General features: G+C 44.2%; 1 protein-coding gene across 4 annotated transcripts in view; it reads left to right on the top strand.

Annotated features, from left to right (window-relative positions):
• Nucleotides 1-20,105, top strand: part of ANKS1A (ankyrin repeat and sterile alpha motif domain containing 1A) — a gene marked incomplete at both ends in the record, with an annotated part of 172,242 nt that overhangs the window by 103,430 nt on the left and 48,707 nt on the right. For all 4 annotated transcript variants that reach the window (XM_084228656.1, XM_084228654.1, XM_084228655.1 and 1 more), the window contains one exon: nucleotides 9,425-10,011. In XM_084228656.1, the coding sequence (XP_084084782.1) occupies nucleotides 9,425-10,011 (587 nt within the window). The remainder of the gene's footprint in view (nucleotides 1-9,424; nucleotides 10,012-20,105) is intronic.

The following is a 20,105-nucleotide window of genomic DNA, read 5'->3' as shown; positions in this document are numbered from 1 at the left end:
TAAGCCTTATCTAGCTGCTTCCTCTTTCTCTTCTTGTGTTAGAGGAGGTAGCCACCAAAAGCCCTACTATATTAGTATCTTGCTTTTACCAATTTATATTTCTGAGTTGGAAATGTTCACTTTTCTTTCCATTATATAGTTCACAAGGCTTGAACTTGTCTAATATCTGTATTTTCTTCCAACAAATGTGTCAGCATTTGCAACAAAGCAATAGATTTGATCTACAAAGAGCTGATGAGATGCAACAAAAACAAAGTAAATAACCCAGTCAAAAAATAGACAGAAGAGCTAAAAAGAAACTTCTCCAAAGAGGAAATGCAAATGGCCAACAGGCATATGAAAAAATGTTCACCATCACTTGTAATCAGGGAAATGCAAATCAAAACCATGATGAGATACCATCTACACCAGTGAGAATGGCACATATTAAAAAAACTAGCAACAACAAATGTTGGCTAGGTTGTAGAGAAAAAGGAACTCTCCTGCACTGCTGGTGGGAGTGCAAACTGGTCCAACCACTATGGAAAGCTGTTTGGAGGTTCCTCAGTCTGCTAAAAATGGAGCTTCCATATGATCCAGCAATTCCACTCCTAGGGATCTACCTAAAGGACAGAAAAACATTAATTCAAAAGGATACCTGCATCCCTATGTTTATTGTAGCACTATTTACAATAGGTACGTTTTGGAAACAACCCAAATGCCCAAAAATAGATGACTGGATCAAGAAGATGTGGTACATATACACAATGGACTATTACTCAGCAATCAAAAAAAAAACAAAAAACAAAAAAAACTCATGCCATTTGCAGCAACATGGATGGAGCTGGAAAGGATTATGCTCAGTGAAATAAGCCAGAAAGAAAAAGAAAAATATCAGATGGTCTCACTTATAGGAGGAATGTAGAGGATCCAAATTAAGGGATCAGGAGGAAAAAAAAAGTAACTTTATAAAGTAAAAATCAAAATCATCAACAGGCAACTATAAACCAGAGACATTCTGCAGGGGAGGAGAAGGGAATAGGATCAAAACAAGGGTAGGAAGAGCACAAGGAACCATGGTGATGGTTCATGGGTGAATTGGGTGGTAGGAATTTCACGGGACTATAATCAAGATGAAAATGTATGCATTGTACAAAAATGAAAAATAATGCAAAACGTATATAATATAAAATAATAAAAAAGTAAAAAATAATTTTAAAATAATCATAAAAGAGCAAAATATATTAATATACCATAGAAAGTGGTATGAAAGTAAATTTTGGGGGTCAAAAGAGGGATAAATTATGTCAGTGTAAGAGAGCAGGGATGGTTTTATGAAAGAAGTGGCATGAAATAATAATAAAAATAAAAAGCACAAACCCCCCAAAAAAAGAAGTGGCATTTAAGCTGAACCCCCAAACAGAATTCTACATGATATATAAGAGAAAGAAGTAAGATAGGGCATTCCAGGCAGAGGGAGTGGCATAAACAACAGTAAGATGATGAGCAATGATAAAGAGCATGTTTGGAGAATGGTTAAGTAATACAGTTTGGCTGGTAAAAGAACTGGTCAAAGAACATTGGATCTCAGAGGTCAGTCTTTAGCCCAAAGACAGTGCAGTGTTGTTGAAGCTTTTTGAATGAGGTGATAAGATAGATATATGCTTTAAGTGCATATTCTTACATTGTAGCTGGGAGAGACTGGAGGCAGGGATATTCTAAAGTCAAGAGACTTCAAGGAATTTCTTAAATTAGAGCCCAAACTAGTGGAAGAGTAGAAGTAATAGGAAGGAGTGTGTGGATGGCAGAGTGTTAGGAGGGTAATTTAAAACCAAGTGTGTAAGAATGAGAGGAGAGAGTATTGAGTGTGGCTCTGAGGTTTTGAGTCTTGTTAATAGGGAAAATATTGTGCAACTAAGAGAAATTGAGGATTGTGAAAGAGACATATTTTAGGGAAAATGTTACATTCATATTTTGAGTATATTAAGTGTGAGGCGTTTCAAGCATCAGGAGAACATCCAGGTGAAGATACTCCAAAAACACTTGGAAATGGGGGTCTGATATTGAAGAGAGATAAATGTTAGAAATACAGATTCATGGCCTCCCTGGTGGCGCAAGGGGTTAAGCACCACACTATGAAGCAATCCACAGCCTCTGCAGCATGAGTTTGATCCCGACTGGCCAGGGAGCAACCCACATGGTGCAACAGATCTCTCCTATCTTGCCCACTGCCACCCTCAGCAGTGTATTTCACTCAGTCTGCCTGTTCTGTTCCCCACTGTGTCTCTGGTGTATTCTCTCACCCCCCGCATCTCTGGCCTGTACCCCAGCTCTTGTGTGCATAAATAAATAAATCTTAAAAAAATATATAAATTCATGTGTCATCCAGGGCGAGGTGATGTTAACATGAAAGATAACCAGTTGCTGAGGGAAAGACTGGAGACATTGAAGAGGGCAAGAATAGGGCCCACATTTGAGGGCCTACATTTGAGGGGAAAGAAATACATGAAGATAACCAGGATAATTTGCAGTGTCTTAAAAGCAACAGAAAACCCAAAATAACTGATATAAACAAGATAGAAGTCCAGAAGTAAGGAGTCCAGGGCCAGAGGGGCAGTCCATGATGGCCAAGAACCTTGTTTCCTTCTGAGTTCAAGATGACTATTCAAGCTGCCAGCTCAGGAAGGAAGAAAGGAGAAGAGCACTTTAAAGACAATTCTCAAAAGTTGCCCGTACCATTCTCACTAATAACCCATACGGTCATGTGTAACCCATTTGGTGACATTACCCATGTGGTAGGCTACACCTGCCTACCAGAAGATGGGTAAAGAACGCTTTATTCTAGGTGACTGTGAGCTAATAAAAAAAAACCCTTAACTGAGGAAGAATGGGAAGCAGGTATTGGGGACAAACAGTAAACAGTGTGAAATGCTAAGGAAGAGCTTGAAGGATGAAGACTAGAGAAAAAATCAGGCAATTAGAAGGCTGCTGGTAAATCCTAAATGGATTTAGGATTTAGTTACTTCTCTGGGGCAGTTTGGAAGGGAATAAATTGTCCCAGAATTTTGACATGGTGCTGAGTAATTTTGGAAGATTTTCCTGATCTGAGTATTATCAGGAGATTGGTAGGACTATCCTTCAAGAGTGTAAGCACTGTGAGAAAGATGACGGTCTGAAAAGAGGGGGAGAGACAAGGAATCAATCTTACAGCGATAGCATAGTTTTCAAGAAATAAATGGAAGAATGACTGGACTGGTAGTCAGCCTTGCTTTTAGATTCTTGCTCTACCATTTATTGACTGATGACCTTGATAAAGTTATCTAATCTTGTTAAACTTCATTTTGTTCATGTAAAGTAAGTATACAAATTCTTACCTGTTGGTTGTTGTGAATATTAAAAAGACTTAGCACAGCATCTGGCACAGAATAACCAGTACCTAACGCATTATAGCAGTCAGAAGCCAACTGAATAAATAAGATGGTAGAGGAATCAAGTTAGTTTTTTTCTGGAGTATTCAACAGGGCTGAACATTCCAGCAACTGGAGAGGAGAAAGCAAATGGTTGTGAATACCCAGTGTTGGAACTGGAAGATCAAGGGAAACAGAGATGGCAAGTATGCTATTAAATTAGGCACAGTTGAATATCATGGTGGCTTGGAAACTGATCCAGGCAGAGCTGGTATATTGAATAGAGTTTGGAAGGCCAGAGATCTAATAACAGGCTGTGAACAGCCTCTTTAGGAGGACTTTAAGGAACTGGGAGAGATGTAATCAGGACCAAATCAAGGTAGAACAGTCCTGAGTCCTAAGACCATGGCTGCTGTTGCAGGCCGAGATGTTTCCTGACCTCAAGAGTCTGCACTGTGCCACTACATGTCACCCCAAACCAAACTTGCAAGACTTCCTGGCATTTGAATTTTATTTTGCCTCATTTACCAGACCACTTAGAAGAAGCCAGTCTCCTTGTAGAGTGGGGAGAAAGAAAATCAGCTTCTCTGTGCACTGTTAGCATGAAGAGCAGTTTGGAAATGATTGTGAATGGAAAATGATGATAATGATAACAGCTACCACTTACCGAATGCCTCTTATGGCCAGCTATGTGCTCAGTTCATTTACAGTGATTAGGTCATTGAATATCTCAAGACAGATCTTCTGAGTAGGGGCTATTTTTATCCCTGTTTAGTAGATGAAGAAGAGTTAGGTGTTAGAGCTGGGCCTTATGTCTTAGTCTGACTGAATCCAAGGCCCCTTTAATCATGAGGTTAAACAGTTTCATTCAAAACACTGCTGCTATTCATGTTCTTAATGTCAAAGAACTGGAAGGGAACTTAGATCATCCAATCACAGATCCAAACCATACTAAATTTTAAAGTCCTAGAGAGTGCATCCCTACTAGTTATTTTAAAGATGTTCAGAAAGGAAAATTCACACAAAGACTATATAACTTGGGCCTCTTGAATCCCAATCCAATCTTGTGTTACTTCTTTGGTGGCCATTGGCCGGAATGGACTCTTGATCTTTTTATCTTACCAGATCACTAGCTCCAGCAAATGTCTGTATAATCTAGTCAGTGCCTTCCTTTTGGGGAAAGCATGGTGACTTTCCAGAAGCAGTCATATCCTCAGGTGTTCTCTTTGGACACATATGGTTTCTGCCTCACCGCTGTGACTAGGCAATTAGAGGTTCCCAGTCTATTTTTTTTTTTATTATTTGTTTTTGGTGTTTTACATAGAAGTACTGGGGTATAGGCCAGAGGTGTGGGGCAGGGGGTAGGGATGAGAGGATTCACCAGATATTACTTATTTTTGCGTAAAAGAACTGGGGTTTGGGACAGAGGTGCAGGGGGTGAGAGGATTCACCAGAGACAGAGTGGGGAGCAGAACAGGTGGATCTACTGAAATATACTCCTGAGGGGAGCAGCAGGCTGGACAGGAGAGGTCTGCTGCGCCATGTGGGTTAGCTCCCTAGACGAGGATTGAACTCAGGCTGTGGTGGTGATAGCGCTGAGACTTAACTCCTAGGCCACCAGGGAGGTCCATTAGAGGTTCCCGATCTTAGCAGATCAAAAGAAGCAGAACAGTCTGGGAAAATGGGGTTACCCAGCCTTCTTGGGTCTAAGAATTGATTTGCCTTAGCAACTTCTCATGTTCTTCAACACCAATTTAAATGGGCATGGATGACTGAAAATGTGTAAATGTTAAATTGTTATTATTCAAAAGTCCTTGAGATCCCCATGGATCATCATAGTAATTAAAATGCAGCCCAGAAGACCCCTTGCTTCAACAGCTCACAAGGTAAAAGGCAAATGAGCACCCAGAATGAATAAAGATTGAAAGTTGAAGGGACTGGGAATTAGCATGCTGGTGTGTCCTATTCGGTAGAGCAGCTGGCCTTGATGTATGGGAAGAATAGGAAACAGCCCTCTCTGTGTCCTGTTTCTCCTTGTTTCTCTCTTAGAAGGGCAGGTTGTGAGGAGGGGTGTTGGAAACCTCTGTAGTTCTGCTCTGGTAACACAATTCCCATCTGAAGGAAGGCCTCGGGCCTGAGAGTTCTCTTCCATGAGTCAGGAGTCCCTGGGTGTGAGATTCGTGTCTCTGCTTTTTCTGATCATTTCCTCTTCTCTTTATACCTGCTAGGGTCTTACTTCTCTTTCAGTGCCCACTCCAAAGCTACCTCTTCTGAGAAACAGCTTGGTTCAGAGTAATCACACTTTTATTTCTGTGCATCTTTTCTCTGTGCATCTGGTTAATACTTAAAATATCTATTAATGTTTGCTTAGATTATAGTTATTCCTGTTATGCTTGTCTCTCCCAATAGCTAGCAAGCCCATTGCACAGACTTGGTATCTTCCTCTTTATATTTCCTGAGTGTCCCCAAAAGACAGACCTTTTGTTCATGTAATCAATGGGATGGTGGGTACAGGACAGGTCTTGGACCTCTCCCATCTCCCACCTCAGCCCTCTCACCATATTACCTTCTGTCCGTTCCTTCTGCTTTTGAGAGTTGTAAGGATGGTGAAGGCAATGCATGTTTGTGCTTGTGGTGTACGTTGTCTTTGATCTTTGTTACCAACCTGTGAGGAACAGAGGAGTAGTTGCTCTCATCTGCAAGCAGAGTATGTTGTAATGGATCCTGTGCAAAGAATAATAACAATTATTTACCTCTGTCGAGATCTGGCATGTGTCAGGCATGGTTCTGAAAACATATAATTTAATTCTCACAACAACCCTATGAAATAAATAACTATTAAGATCATCCCAAAATTATAGATGGAAGTACTGCACACAGCGAAGTTAAGTAATTTGCTCAAGTTCTGGCTCTGGATTATTACATTATATTGTTAACACCTCGTTCCTAAGAGACCTAATATTATCCTGACTTTATGGAAGTGGAAGTAAGGGACCGTTGAGTAGATCTGTTCCCATCCGTTGGTTTGCCAGCCCATCTAGCTTAACCACAGGTATAGTTTTTTTTATGGGAAAAAGAAAGCACCAACTTATTAAGGTTGTTAGAGCTTGGCATGCTTTTAAAAAACCAGAGTGTCTTTCTTAGGCATTGCCAGGATAAGTTGTGTAATTTTAAGAGTCCCTTTCTATGATTTCTTATATTCCATAAAATATTGGTGGGTTTTGGTTTCTGTAATGTGATTATGACCCTCAGAAATAATTCTTCCTCACATATTTCCTTCTTCCATAAGTTTCCATTCCTTCTTTCTGCCCACTTCCTTCCCCCTGGCATCTGTCTGGTATTGCGTTCTTGGCATCTGTCTCTCTTTCTTCATTGATGGCTGGCATGAATGGGTGGCTGTTTGACAGGGCCTTCATTGTCAGCTCCCACAGCAGCATTCAGAACATTCTCTGTAGCCTGCTTCTGAGGTCCACCCAGGCAGCATGAGCCAGGCTGGCTCCCAATTCTGGACTATGGTGTTTTTCTTTTATTGTTGAACTCCCCACTCATTTCCCACCCCCGATTGTCAAATAAGAAGCTAGAAACTAATGTAGAGAAATAGAAACCTGTGCTTCTCTTACAAAAATCCTTTTTGTAATCATACTTAATTAGAGGGACATTACACCTGGTCCAGGATCTTTAGGAAGTTGGTCATTAGCTACAGTCCTAAAGGTGGCATAATTTACAACCTGGTTGACTGTCCCCATCAGTCTGTGCTGGGGAGTGCTACTGGCCTAAACCACCATTAGATGGTTGTGTGTGTCATCAACTCTGTGTCTGCACATGCAGTGCCCCAGGGCAGCTTTGTTTAGGCTGCCAGTTGTCATATGTGGTATTCACTGCTATTCACTGCCCTGAAGTCAGGGTTTCCTGGGGCCTGAGCTAAGCTGTATGTAACTCTGACATACACAGAATTTTCTCCTTACCTGGAGAAATGATCCAAGTTGTTCAGTGCTTGTTCAGTGCTCTGGACCTTACCTTCCAGTTCTAGAATTTGTGAGTTAGGGTTATGAAAATCCTGAAGCAGTTAATGTAGAGGAGATAGATACCAAAGTTCTTATGTCTGGGCTCCTGTGGACAAGTAATCAGAACCATAAAGTGGAGCTAATTGGCTGCCCCCTCTGCAACACTGACAGACTTGCCAAAAACTGAACAGACACTGGAGAATGAACCACTCTTCTTGAGAGGTGGGGTGAATGGAGCCATGCCCTGCTGAGATCTCAGAGGGCCATGCTTGCTTAAGACTAGTTGTTTGTTTGGGATTTCCCTAAAGGCTGTCTTGGAAAAAAACCAGTGTTGTGGGACACTGACATCGTGCGTTGTGTTTTTAAAATGCACCTCTCTTTACCTAACTACCTGTTCAGTTGTTAACCAAACTTTAGGAAGGGACCTTGTGGCTATAGGCAAGCTGATGAAGGAGTCTAGAGGGGGCTGCGCAGATGGTCCTAGGAGAGGCACCCAGGCAGGGTGCACATCGGGAGTGGGAAGGGCAGTTTACTGTCACAGTATGGTGGAGATGGAGTCTCGTTACTATCATAACATAAAAGGGAATTTTAAGGCCCATGCAGCCCAACTCGCTTATTTTAGATACTGGAGTCCAGCAAGATGAGATCACTGACAAGGCCACACAGCTAGAAAGCGGCTCAGCCAGGACCAGAGCCAGGTATTCAGAAGCCTGAGTTAAAGACTTTGCCCCTACCACCTTGGACAAACCACTAAAGGTCTGAGGGCCTTAGATTCCTCTTCTACAAAAAGGAGTTGAATTTGAGTCTTCGGTTCTAAGATTCTCTGCTCTCACGAACAGTTCTTGGGAGCTTTGGCAGGGTAGGGAGTTATTGCTGTGTGTGCCATAGATTCCACTTATAGAGACAGTAAGTTGAATGTTAGCTGTGGAATGTGAACAAGTACTGGACACAGAGTTGTTATCTACCCCATGATGTGGGTTGAAATCTCTAATGGGTCTGAGTTCATGCAGGGCAAGCCCCTGGGGTGTCCCAGTGTGATGCTGATGTGGGACTCTGATTTACTCAATTATTTATGCTACTTCAGGGCAGAGGTATTTGATATCTTGGGTGAGGATACAATAGTAGTTGGCCTCATGAGCTCGTCGTGTCAGATTACTGGGATGTTCGGAAGTCTTAAGAGAACTGTAAATGTCTCTTGGCCTTGACAAATTAAGACCATTTTGTTTTCAGTGGATCAACTAAGGTTAAACTTAAACAAATAAGAGCAGCTGGGAGGCTTTGGAAGCAGAGAAGTGCAACCCCCCTCCCCCCCAAAAAAGTCTGTGCTCCCAGAGGAAGGAAGGATGAGGTGTGGAACTCTGAATAGCCCCCCTCTGAGGAAGGAAGCAGCAGTTAATCCTCTGCCGGGTTTTTTTTGTTTTGTTTTGTTTTGCAATTTCAGTTAAGGAATTCCAGAAGTTGCAGGTTGTGGATCATGACCTCCGTTTCTTTTTTTCCCCTCTGTTGCTGCTTGCCAGAGGAAGGGAGGGCGGGTGGCTCTAAATAACACTTTGGCCTTTATGGAAATGTATCAGATGTTCCAGGAGTGAGTCTCGCTTGCTCATGCTTGCTAGCTGGCGTGCACCGCTTTCTCTCTCACTTTTACTTCGCTTTCACTCACTCTCTCCTCTTGAGTCTTTTCTGTAGGATATAGCTAGCACTTCTTCTCACCTTATATAGCAAGGTATCCTCATTAATGTTAACAGAAATCTAACAACAGGGAATGCTGCCAGATAACATTAATCAGACCAGTGTTTGGAATTTCATAAATGCTCTGACTTTGGGTCCAAATTGAACATTAAGAACAATACTAAACTGTTTTCTTCCTTCCTCTCTCTTCTTGTCTCCCTCTGCCCTCTCCCCCAGCCCATCAGCTTCTCTCTCCTTGCCTCCGTGTTTGAATTCCTCTGCCCTGCGGAATGCTCACTGCATTGGAACTTTGTTGATTTTGCCACGTTTAATTTTTTATTTCTCTGTCTCTCCATCCACTCCAAGACCACAGGCGGAACAGCAGCAGCCGGAGCCAGGACTCTGCGGAGGGGCAGGACGGGCAGGTCCCAGAGCAGTTCTCAGGTCTCCTCCACGGCTCCTCCCCGGTGTGTGAAGTGGGGCAGGACCCTTTCCAGTTGCTCTCTGCCACTGGCCAGAGCCATCCAGAAGGGTCTGCTGGGCAGGGCGCCTGCCACGAGGCCAGCATGCAGCTGGAGGAACCGGGTCTGCATACTACTGGAGCCTCCCTGCCCAGTGTCCTGGACCAGAGTACGAGAGTGGACTACCCAGCAGGCCTGCCCCCCACCAACAGCCAGTCGCACCCCGAAACTTTGACTCACACAGCATCTGCACATCCTGGTGGTGCCGAGGAAGGAGAGCGGAGCGGGGCCAGAAGCCGAGCCCCTCCCACCAACAAACCCAAAGCTGAACTCAAACTCAGCCGCAGCTTGTCCAAGTCTGACTCTGATCTCCTGACCTGCTCACCCACGGAGGACGCTACAATGGGGAGCCGGAGCGAGTCCTTGTCCAACTGCAGCATCGGGAAGAAGAGGCTAGAGAAATCTCCTTCCTTCGCCTCAGAGTGGGATGAGGTAAGGCCTCCTGACGTCACAGGAGCTGGGCTGGCCGCAGCCCCCCACAGCTCCCCTGCGTGCCAACTCCTGGGACCAGGATGTGGGCCGGAGCTGCCCTGGTTCCTTCACGCTGTGAACAGGGTGTTTCTGTAACTGTGAGGGGATTCAAGTCCCAAGTTGCCAGGCAGGGGACCTCACTGTCTGGATAGCAGAGGACAGGTCCAGTCACAGTTAAACTGAAGGGTGGAGGCCCCACCGTGTAGGACTGAGGGAAAGGCAATTCCTAGAAATGACATGCTGCTTGAAAATATTTGGATCCCATCGGTTCCATTGAGAGAGTCATGCTCATGTTGGAGATGGTTAAGAAGAGCCTGGCGTCCTTGCCACGAGCCTTCAGGGGGAAGTGTGAAGATGCAGGCTTAGCCAGAAGGTGGAGGGGCTTTGGGAGAAGCCACTGAAAGGGGCTAGGAGGGAGTTTTTCTGTTCCTTGCTCCTGATTATTCTTCCTGCGTTCCTCTGATGACCAGATGCCTCTCCCAGCAGAAGCATCCTACCCACCCCAGATTCCCGGCTTGGTGAGGTGGAGGGTTAGGTGGGTCAGGAAACAAAGAGAGATCCGATCGGTGCTGAGAAAACATGTGGAGTCCGAGGCCCAGGTTTCTTTCATAACCATTGTTATAGAGTAGTTGGAAATATTTACCCGAATATTTTTCAGTGACCTGTGACATGTCTTACTAGTCAGAAGAATGTGTTTCTCGAGGATTGGTAAGCACCCGGGGAATGCTGAAGTGCTCCCCTCAAAGCTTCTTGCTGGGAGAAAGCTGCCTTTGAAGTGGACGGGGGGGGGGGGGGGGGGGTCTATCTCCCAGGAACATTTTCAAGAGATGAATTTAGCTCTCCAAGAGGAGGGAACAGTGCAGCTGGCGTGTGCATTTGAACAATCTGTGGACTGGATGCCCTACGCCCCTGGTAGACTGCAGCTGCAGCGTTATATAAACCAGAGCTAATCCCATTTCCAGTGTGGGAACAGGGCGGGGGCAATTCCTTTAGCACTCTTATCTCCAGCTAGGATGAGGTTTAGGACTTTGTTTAGTCAGGGACAGAGGACTCCTGTGCAAGAGCAGGTTTTCACTGTTGAGTAAACTGAAACTTGTGGGCCTGTGCTAGATGCCAGGCCTCTTGAGGAAAATCACTGTCGGTGAGGGCACCTGACTCTGAAGAGCTTGCACACAAGAATATGTGTATTTGTAGGAAGGTGAGCTCTGCCTTTGTTTTTCAAAACAGAGCTTTACTAACTTGCAGTCAGTTAGTTAAAGGGTAAGGCCATTTAAGATGAGAAGTGTAGTGTTCTCTGAATGGCTAGAGCGGTCAACAGAAAAAAGCATCAGTGGGAATGGGGTAGGTGGAGGTAGGAGAGGGTAGCGAGGGTTTCCAGAAAGATCACAGAGGAGTGGAATTTGACGTGAAACTCATGCACCAAGCGTTCTCATCATTAGAGCCAGATTGAAACTAGTGCGATGTAGAAGGGGCATTGAAAGTGGAGAGAACAGCATGTTGAGGGCTTGGAGTTGGGAATGTTTATGTCATTTTGTGCAGTTTGCATAGCCAAGAAGAAATAAAGGTAGTAGTGAGAGTGGGACCAGATAGTCGGCGCGTCTTTTTTTTTTTTTTTTTCTTAATTTATTTATTTTAAGATTTATTTTTATTTATTTATTTATATAAGCACTGGGTACAGAAGCGCAGGAGGGTGAGAGAATTCACCAGAGCCAGAGCAGGGAGCAGAGCAGGCAGAAGGACCAAGGTACACTGCTGAGGGGAGCAGCGGGCGGCAGGAGAGGTCTGTGCGCCATGTGGGACCCTCCTCCTGTGGCCGGAGAGCAGCTGGGGATCAAACCGGCGCTGCAGAGGCCGTGGGCAGCTTCACAACCCAGCGTTCAACCGCTGCGCCACCGGGGAGGCCTAGTTGGAGCGTCTTGAACGTGAGACTGAAGAGTATTTGACTTGGTATCAAGGCAGTATCTCAAATACTCAAATGTGCTGAAAGATAGCTTTACCTCTCTAAGGAGGTAGCTCGTCTTTATGGCTCATCTCCTGAGCATACCCTCCACCCAGGGGTCAGGGTAGACTGTTCTGCACAGGATGTTAATGCCCCGTTAACCGGCATCGTTGTCAGGGAGTCTTATGGATTCCACCATTTCGTTAAACATATGTTTAAGTACCTCACACAGTTCCATGGAGGAGAACTGTGAAATCACCAGGGCACAACCTGGCTTGGTTGAGGTTTGACTGTTTGCGTTCCAAAAAACTGGTTGTTGCTTGACCTCTCAATGACAGGAGGTTCTTATGCTATTTCCCTTGCAGGTAGAGATTGTATTGGGTACAGTGAACCCAGGGGTTGTTTGAGGGCTGGCATCTAGGGCTACAGTGTGGCTGAACACCTAGAAGCGCTGTTCCACTTTAAATTTGAAAAACCTAAAGGCAACTGAGATTTTATTGGAAAGAAATCAGAGATGGGGCTTTACTTGTATAGTAAACATGTATGGCCCTTCAACATTGCTTCTGAGTCATTATACTCAGTTTTTGTAGACATCTCTATCTAAGGAGAAACTTCAGAAGTGTTTCCCAGACCTTGGCCCTAAACCCAGGGCTTGGCAGACTTTTCTAGAGCAGGACATTAGTTAATGGCTGCCCCACCCTGCTCGTGACAGTGCCTGCTTTCCCTTATCTTATGCCTGATGATTTTTATATTTTTGTCATTAAATCTGCAGGAGGTAGGGAAGGCTGCTCTGAAGGATCTTGGGTCCAGCTCAGCTGCTCCCTGTGGGGCCTGGGAGGGAAAGGAGGGTCCTGGAGGCCCAGGTAGCTGTGATCTCCACACAGAGCTAGTTGTGCCTGAGGCAGCACGGGGTAGTAGATAGGGCTAATGCTCTCAGACTCTGGAGTCAGCAGATCCAACATTGAGCCCCAGCTCCACCATCTCCTCTACTTTGAAGCATGGGTGACCTCAGGAAGCATGGGTGTTGTTATAACCTCACTCGTGAAACGGGCAGTCCCATCTGTGTTTCAGTGTTGTTTTTCCAGCCAGACACATGTTTAAGTACCTCGCACAGTTCCTAATATGGATAAGGTTCTATAGATGGTAAATATTAATATTAATGTGCCTGGAGAGTAGGAGAAAAGGAGCTGAAACCTGGAGTGCCTCACACCTGAAGAAAGGTAGAGCTTTTGGGGGGTGGCCTGGTGGTGGCGGAGTAACTGGGAAGCAGTGGTATTTAAGCCCCTCCACCCTTGACCTCCTGTGCAACTCTACTCTGCCCCACCCCAAAGAAGGAAGAGATGCTTGCCTGGGAAAGAAGGGTTGGTGCCCCCCATTGTTCTCTGAGAAATTAATGAGCCTTTCTGCCTTACTCCCTGAGAGGAGACTTTGCAAAGAAATCCACAGCCCTCTCTACTGTTTATAATTCAAATGCATTCTTCTAATCATGGCCAGCAGTGGCTACTGATCGGCTGGTTGGTTGGGATGATGTTATGTTGCTGGGGAGCACATGGAGCTGATAGATTTGGGAGTCATCTGCTCCTCACAGATGGTGAATGGGGCCCTTGTTGATTACCGCAGACAGGAGGACTGCTGAAACTTAGCATAGTTGGTTAAACCTCTGAGATCGTATCTACTAGTAACACTTAAATTCTCCCTGTTTTCTGTTCTATTTTTGGTAACAAAGAGGTGATAGAGTTTGCTTTTTAAAGCGCTCAGCCTAAGAACATATCTAAATCCAGGTTTCAGTAGCTATTTTCTGTGCTCTCAAGTCAAAGTACTATTTGTTTTCTTAATGGTCCCTGATGCACAATATAGATTAAACTAAGAAACTGTACATAAATATAACCTTCAAAATGTATAGATAAGAAAAGGAAAAATCACCTCCATCTCTCTACACACAGTTAATCTCTGTTAACAATTGATTTCTAGCCAAATTTGAGGTCTTACTGTATTTACCAATTTATAGTTTCCTTTTCTTACCTAATTGCTGCATGTTGTGGCATCTTACAGTGACATCAGTAAGATCTGGATTCAGATCTTCCTTCTAAAAGCCTTAGATTTTGTTATATGCCTGTCTCGTAAGGTTAGTTATTAGTTTGTTGTTGAAACTTTGCTGCACTTGAGCCTGTGCCGGGCATGTTCTGTCTGCCTTCGGGTGCCTTCCCTGCTCTTTCCACCTGCCTGTGTGCTGAGGAGATGGACTTTCACGGGCTTTATTAGTACCACCCTCTCCCAATTAGCTGTTCTTTCCGGATTCTGGTGACAGTTCCTCCCGGTGGCCCTTCGGGCTTGGGCGCCTGCCTGTGCCTCTCTCCCTTATTCCTCTCCCTGTTGGGGACTCAGTGATACAGACATTTTTTAGCTTCTATTTTTCAGTTTCTATCAACACTAAGCCAGCAGAGATGACTGTGCACTGGAGCAGTAAACATGGCTGTTGCATGGAAATTATAAATTAATCTTCATCTGCAGATGAACTAGAGGCGTCGATATTCAGGGCACTAGGAAGCAGGAGACATTCATCATTTAACTTGAAGCCTTTCCCACTTCCACTACAGGGAAGAAACCTGTTCTCCTTTCCACCGTTGGCAGTGTGGACAGCATTTCCGCTGTGCTCCTAAATCAGAATCTCCAAGATGTGTTTTCATCCTCTGTCCCCGCACTCTATGAGGCACCCACGGGTACACACACACCAGCAATTAACATCTGAAATAAGTACCTCGTAAGAAGAACAAAAATAGCTTTCTGGTCAGATTGCAGTTTAAATGTATAAAAAGTCTGTGGGGTCAGCTGAGTCTCTGACGTACCTGCCTTTGAATGGGATTGAAGCTTCTGAGAAAGAAAGCCACAGAAGGCTGCTTGTCTGCTTAGCATAGACGTTTGAGTCATTTAAAACTTGGCTAAAGACTTAAGTGATAAATGTGTGTTTTGTAATCAGCTTTCATAAATATTAAACAAGTGGCAAATGGGTGAATTGCAGGGACATGCTTTGTATGCATTTTGTACAGATGGAGAATGATTTCTGGTCAGGGATTTGGGGAATGTCCCGGTTTGATCTGAAATGGTAGCTGAGGGGACCCTTGGCTCTTGAATCCCTGGAGGAGACGTGAAGTGGTGGGGGAGGGCACCCGTCCAGGTCCCAGACACCTCTCCCTTTCCAGCAAGCTGTCCAGTTGGAGGCATGATGTCATCAAGAGAGAAGCCGATTGGTTCAACTCCACAGAGGCTTTGGCTGCTTTTAACCCTTGAGGGTTGGGTGTGCACAAATAACTTAGATGTGAAATACAGAGATTTGGGCTTGAGGTTCCACATGTTTCCATGTGGCTAAACTTTCCCCACCCTGTTCTGCATTGTGTATTGTTCTTTATTATGCAAACAGGCCTGCTGTGTAGTCCTTTTTGGCTAAGCAAAATTGTCCCACTTTAAGAATGTAACACTCCTACCTCAGGCGACAAGTTGGAGCCTAGAGTGTCTGTTTAAGTTGCTTTCTGATATACACACAGAAGTCACATCTTTTTTCCCAGAACCTGTAAATTTCCCAAGGTTTTAAGTGATCTAGTAAGATTGATTATTTTCCCCCTTGTTTTAAAAGTAATCTCACTTTTATTCTTTTTTTTTTTTTTTTTTTTTTTTTTTAAATGATAGGTTTTTTTTTTTTTTTTTTTTTTTTTTTTTTTTTTTTTTTTTTTAATAGAGGCATGCTTTATTTATTGTTTTGCTGGTTTTGTTTGTTTTTGTTTATACATGCATTGGGTACAGTCAGAAGTGCGGGAGGGTGAGAGAATTCACCAGAGCCAGAGCGGGGAGCAGAGCAGGCAGAAGGACCGAAATACACTGCTGAGGGGAGCAGCGGGCGGCAGGAGAGGTCTGCGCGCCATGTGGGACCCTCCTCCAGTGGCCGGGGAGCAGCCGGGGATCGAACCGGCGCCGCAGAGGCCGCGCGCAGTTTCGCAACCCAGCGCTCAACCGCTGCGCCACTGGGGAGGCCCAATCTCACTTTTATTCTGCAGGCAGTCCTGAAAAAACAGTTTTGGTCTTTCTATCTGATGAATCTGTTTTGTTAGTAGATCAAAGTTCTGTGTCTGTGTGTCTCTCCATGACCTTGCTGCTCATAGAAGAAATACCACGCTGTTCTGAATAAGCTAAAGTTAGTCCTGGCTCTGCGGTTGCCCCGTGAGAGGACTGGCACCTCGATCCCACCCCAGTGCAGGCTGAGCCTCTCTGGGTGGCTTCTTGATGACATCATGCCTCTCTCTGGACAGCTTGCTGGAATGTGCAGGGTCCCTGGGACCTGGCCTGAGCCGGTCCCTCCTGGCTGCTGCCACTTCATGTCTCACTACTGAGCCTGGGGGCCCTACCTTTTTCTCTCTTCTCTCTTCATTTCCATGTTTTCTCAGTGCTGCTTTTCCTCCTTACTCATCCTGTTTCTCTTTATCTCTTATTTTCCCCTTTGCGCATCCCTTTTCTTCTATGTTCTTTCCTATCTCTTTCTTTTCATCTTGTATTTACTTGTGAAGTCAAGAAGAGGCTTTTCTAGTAGCTTTTTCCATCTTACTCTTGTCTACCGAAAGGACTTTTATTTTCTCTTCTCAACATTTTTACCACTGTTTACCCATTTTTATAATCTACAGAGCATTTTCCCACTTGGGGTGTTAGTTCATCTCTTCACCCATTCGCCACCATCCACAGTCTGCCCCCAGACCTTTCAAAAACAGTCTGGTTCCATTTAACTACATCAAGACAGGTACCACCAAGTACCATGTAGGCACTTAGTGGCATTTCTGAAATTGCTAACATGAAGAGAATTTCCCTTTTCTCCTTTTTTGTTTTACTACATTTAAAAAAAAAAAAAAAACCAAACCAAAAGCTTGGGTGACCGTGACTATATGATAAGAATTTGATCTTTATTGCAGTGCATACAAATGTTGAGAATTACAAAAACAATTTTGGGGCATCCTTTATATATTTTGGTTCAGGTTTGGTTTCTCGCCCCTTTTCTAGTAATGGCATCAGTAGGATACAGACTGGGTGATTTTATGTCATTTAAGGAATAGTAGCTTATCTTAGATCATTCTAAGAAATTGTGTTTAAGAAAGAAGTAGAGATATTTTCATGTAATTTAAAAATGAGCTATATTTTTATAACTACTCATTCATCCAACTTGAATGTCTACTGTGTCCCAGGCACTATTTATCCTAAGCATGGGGACGTGCAGTGAACAAAACAGACAAAATTCCCTGCCTCCTAGAATTGATGTTCTAGAAAGCCAGAAAGGAAAAAGAAATAAAACTATGAGTAAAATACAGAGTGTGCTAGTTGGCAGTAAGAGTGCTATTGAGAAACAGAAAGTTGAGAAGAGACACAGAGAGAGCATAGTTGAGGTTGGGCAGCCGGGGAAGACCCCTCTGTGAGGAGGTTAAGAGCACGTATGTAGGCGTGGGCCAGGGCAGGATTCCAGCAGAGATACGGAGCTGCTGCTTCTGCAATTTCTCCTGTATGGGAGACTTAAAATTCCATTCTACACTTGCTTTGTCTTACACATATACCTGATTACATGACTTTTAATATCCTTTCTCCTTCGCCACTATTGCCATCTGCTGCTTTTCTCATCTTGTTTCTCCCCCTGATTTTTTTCCCATTAAACAGCTTTGGGGGACTTTCAAACAAGCAGATAACCATATTATGTATGTATATACATGTGTGTGTGGACACACACACTCTTTTTCAGCTATGGAACTAAAATGAAAGCTGAATTTCTACAAATTTACGAACCTGATCACTGCCCTTGTCATCCTGGATGAGGGTCATTGGGTGGTTCTGGTGTGTGTGGGGGGGTGTGTTCTAGGTCACTGTCCCTGGGTGCATCAGATGGTTGGAGCATAAATAAAATTTTAGAAACCAGGATTCTAAAGCGAGGGGAAGGAAATTCAAAATTATTTTGACTGGAAGATAGTCAGGAAACTAGAAAACAGGAGATCTATGTGATGAAGGTGGTGACTAGATGTTCAGGGAATCGGGGCAAGGGAGTGTGGGTATCAGCATCAGTGTTTGGAACACAGAAATGGTGCTGGCACCTTAAAAGGCATCTTACAGGCTGATGGCGTGATGAATCTTAAGTACTTCCTCTTAGGAGCCAAGCTCACTGGTTCCAAACAGGCTCCAGCCAATTAGTGAGATGCTGGTGGCCTCAGGCAGTCTGTGGGCCTGGATGGACTAAGGATGTGGGTGTAGGAGGAATTTCTTAGACCACTGATGTAGATTGTCTTTTGTACATACAAGCATGCATGTGTGAAGAGGGTGTGTGTGTAGGTGCTGTGTTCTTTCTGATGGTGAGCTATATTACATCTGGTGTGTCTAGCTGGGGGTGGGTGGCAGGAGGTGTGGATGGGGGATAGAGCTCAGTCAGCCATGCCCAGGCACTGTCATCATCACCGCCTGGCAGACAGATGGGTAGCGCATCCAAGCCTACGTAAGTTTCAGGTCAAGATTCCACGTGTTTTGATGCCTCTGATGTGTCCTCACACCTTCTCAGTAAATCTGCTCGGAAGACCTGCTGTTGAATCCTTCATCCCTCGGCATCTCTGGAGTCCAGTGAAGTATAGCAAAACAAGCTGGCTTCATTATATACTCATAAGACAAGTATGTTTCTGTGTTTTTCCCTCCTTGAAATGAATAGACCCCAGAGAAGTTTAATTTGTTTAGGAATATGCTGTGTGGTCGGAATGGTAGCTAAGTAATTACCTGGCCAGACCGTTAAGGGACAGGCATTTTATTATTTAAGACTGTAGGAGAACAATTCATTAATCTGCTCCTCATTTGGGCTTTCCTTTGGAATCTCGTGACCCTTAGCAATGACACAGAGCTCTTTTCTGGATCCTGGTTTTGTGCCAACTCCAACCTCAGCTCTGTGTTTTTGTGGACAGCTGCTCTCCCTTTCCTTTCCTTTCTCCTGCTTTATTTCAAATAGGTGTTCCTTTTTCATGCCACCAGGTGAGTAGCCAGTGGGTAAGAAGCATGCTTGTGGCCTGAAGGTTCTGGGCAGGCCAAGATGCCAAGAGATCTTTCCCAGGCGTCCTGCTCTGTCTTGTTCACGCACGCTAATGACCCAGTCTCTGGCGCCACAGGGCCCACCTGTTCATAACTCAAGGCGGCCTGTTTATTTGTCTGGACAGGTGGAAAATGGCCCATGCTCACTAGGGGCCTACAAATGACGATTTGTCTGACAGTCTGTTCTTACCTGTCCTGATTAAACTACCAGGAAGCTATTATAAACTCAGTTGAAATGGTGTGGTTTATGTAAATGTTCTAGGTTTTGTTTTTTTTTCCACTTTGGAGCTAGTTTTTTTTATCAGAACCTCCCTACAAAATCATGCAGGAGGCTTTCGTATCTGATCGGCAGCAGGCATGCACTTCTGTGTTACTGCTGGGGAAATGGCTTCCCTAATGCACACATGGAAGGTAGATGATTCCGGAGAAGTTGTCTTGGGGAGTTGATGGAGTCCTCTTTGCCAGCCCATAGGACAGGAGAGAACATCATGGAACTTGGGGTGTCGTAGCAGAGGGGTACACTTCAAGAGAGAATATTTCCCAACCCCAAGGTCTTGAGTTGTTTCTGCCATTGGAGGGAATGTTTGCTTTAAAACCTCCATATCTAACAGTATATAGAAAGCTAGGCAAAGCCAGCGCTGGAAATGGAATTTTTAATCTGCTAGGGATTTTCTTTTTTCAGTTATAATACCTGAGTATGGCTAAAATTTAAAATGTAAGAAAGAAGGTATCCTTTTTAAGTTTTCCTTCTCTCTACCCCTCAGTGCCACATTGAACATACTACTATGAATCTTGCTTTTCTCATGTATAATATTTTTTTTGGAAACCATTCTAATTAAGTACTTAACAGTATTTCCTTTTCTTCATAGTACATGGTATGGCTATAGACTGCCCATTTTAACATGCAGAAATTTTAAAATTTTACGGAGTTGGATCTATCAATCTTTAATGACTTCTGAATTTGGTGTCCTAGTCACCATGTTACATGCTAGATCCTTAAATCTCACTCATCTTATAACTGAAAGTTTGT

Source organism: Talpa europaea (genome assembly GCF_964194135.1).
Source record: "Talpa europaea genome assembly, chromosome: 2".
NCBI classification, from domain to species: domain Eukaryota; kingdom Metazoa; phylum Chordata; class Mammalia; order Eulipotyphla; family Talpidae; genus Talpa; species Talpa europaea.
This window is presented reverse-complemented; position numbering and strand designations above follow the sequence as displayed.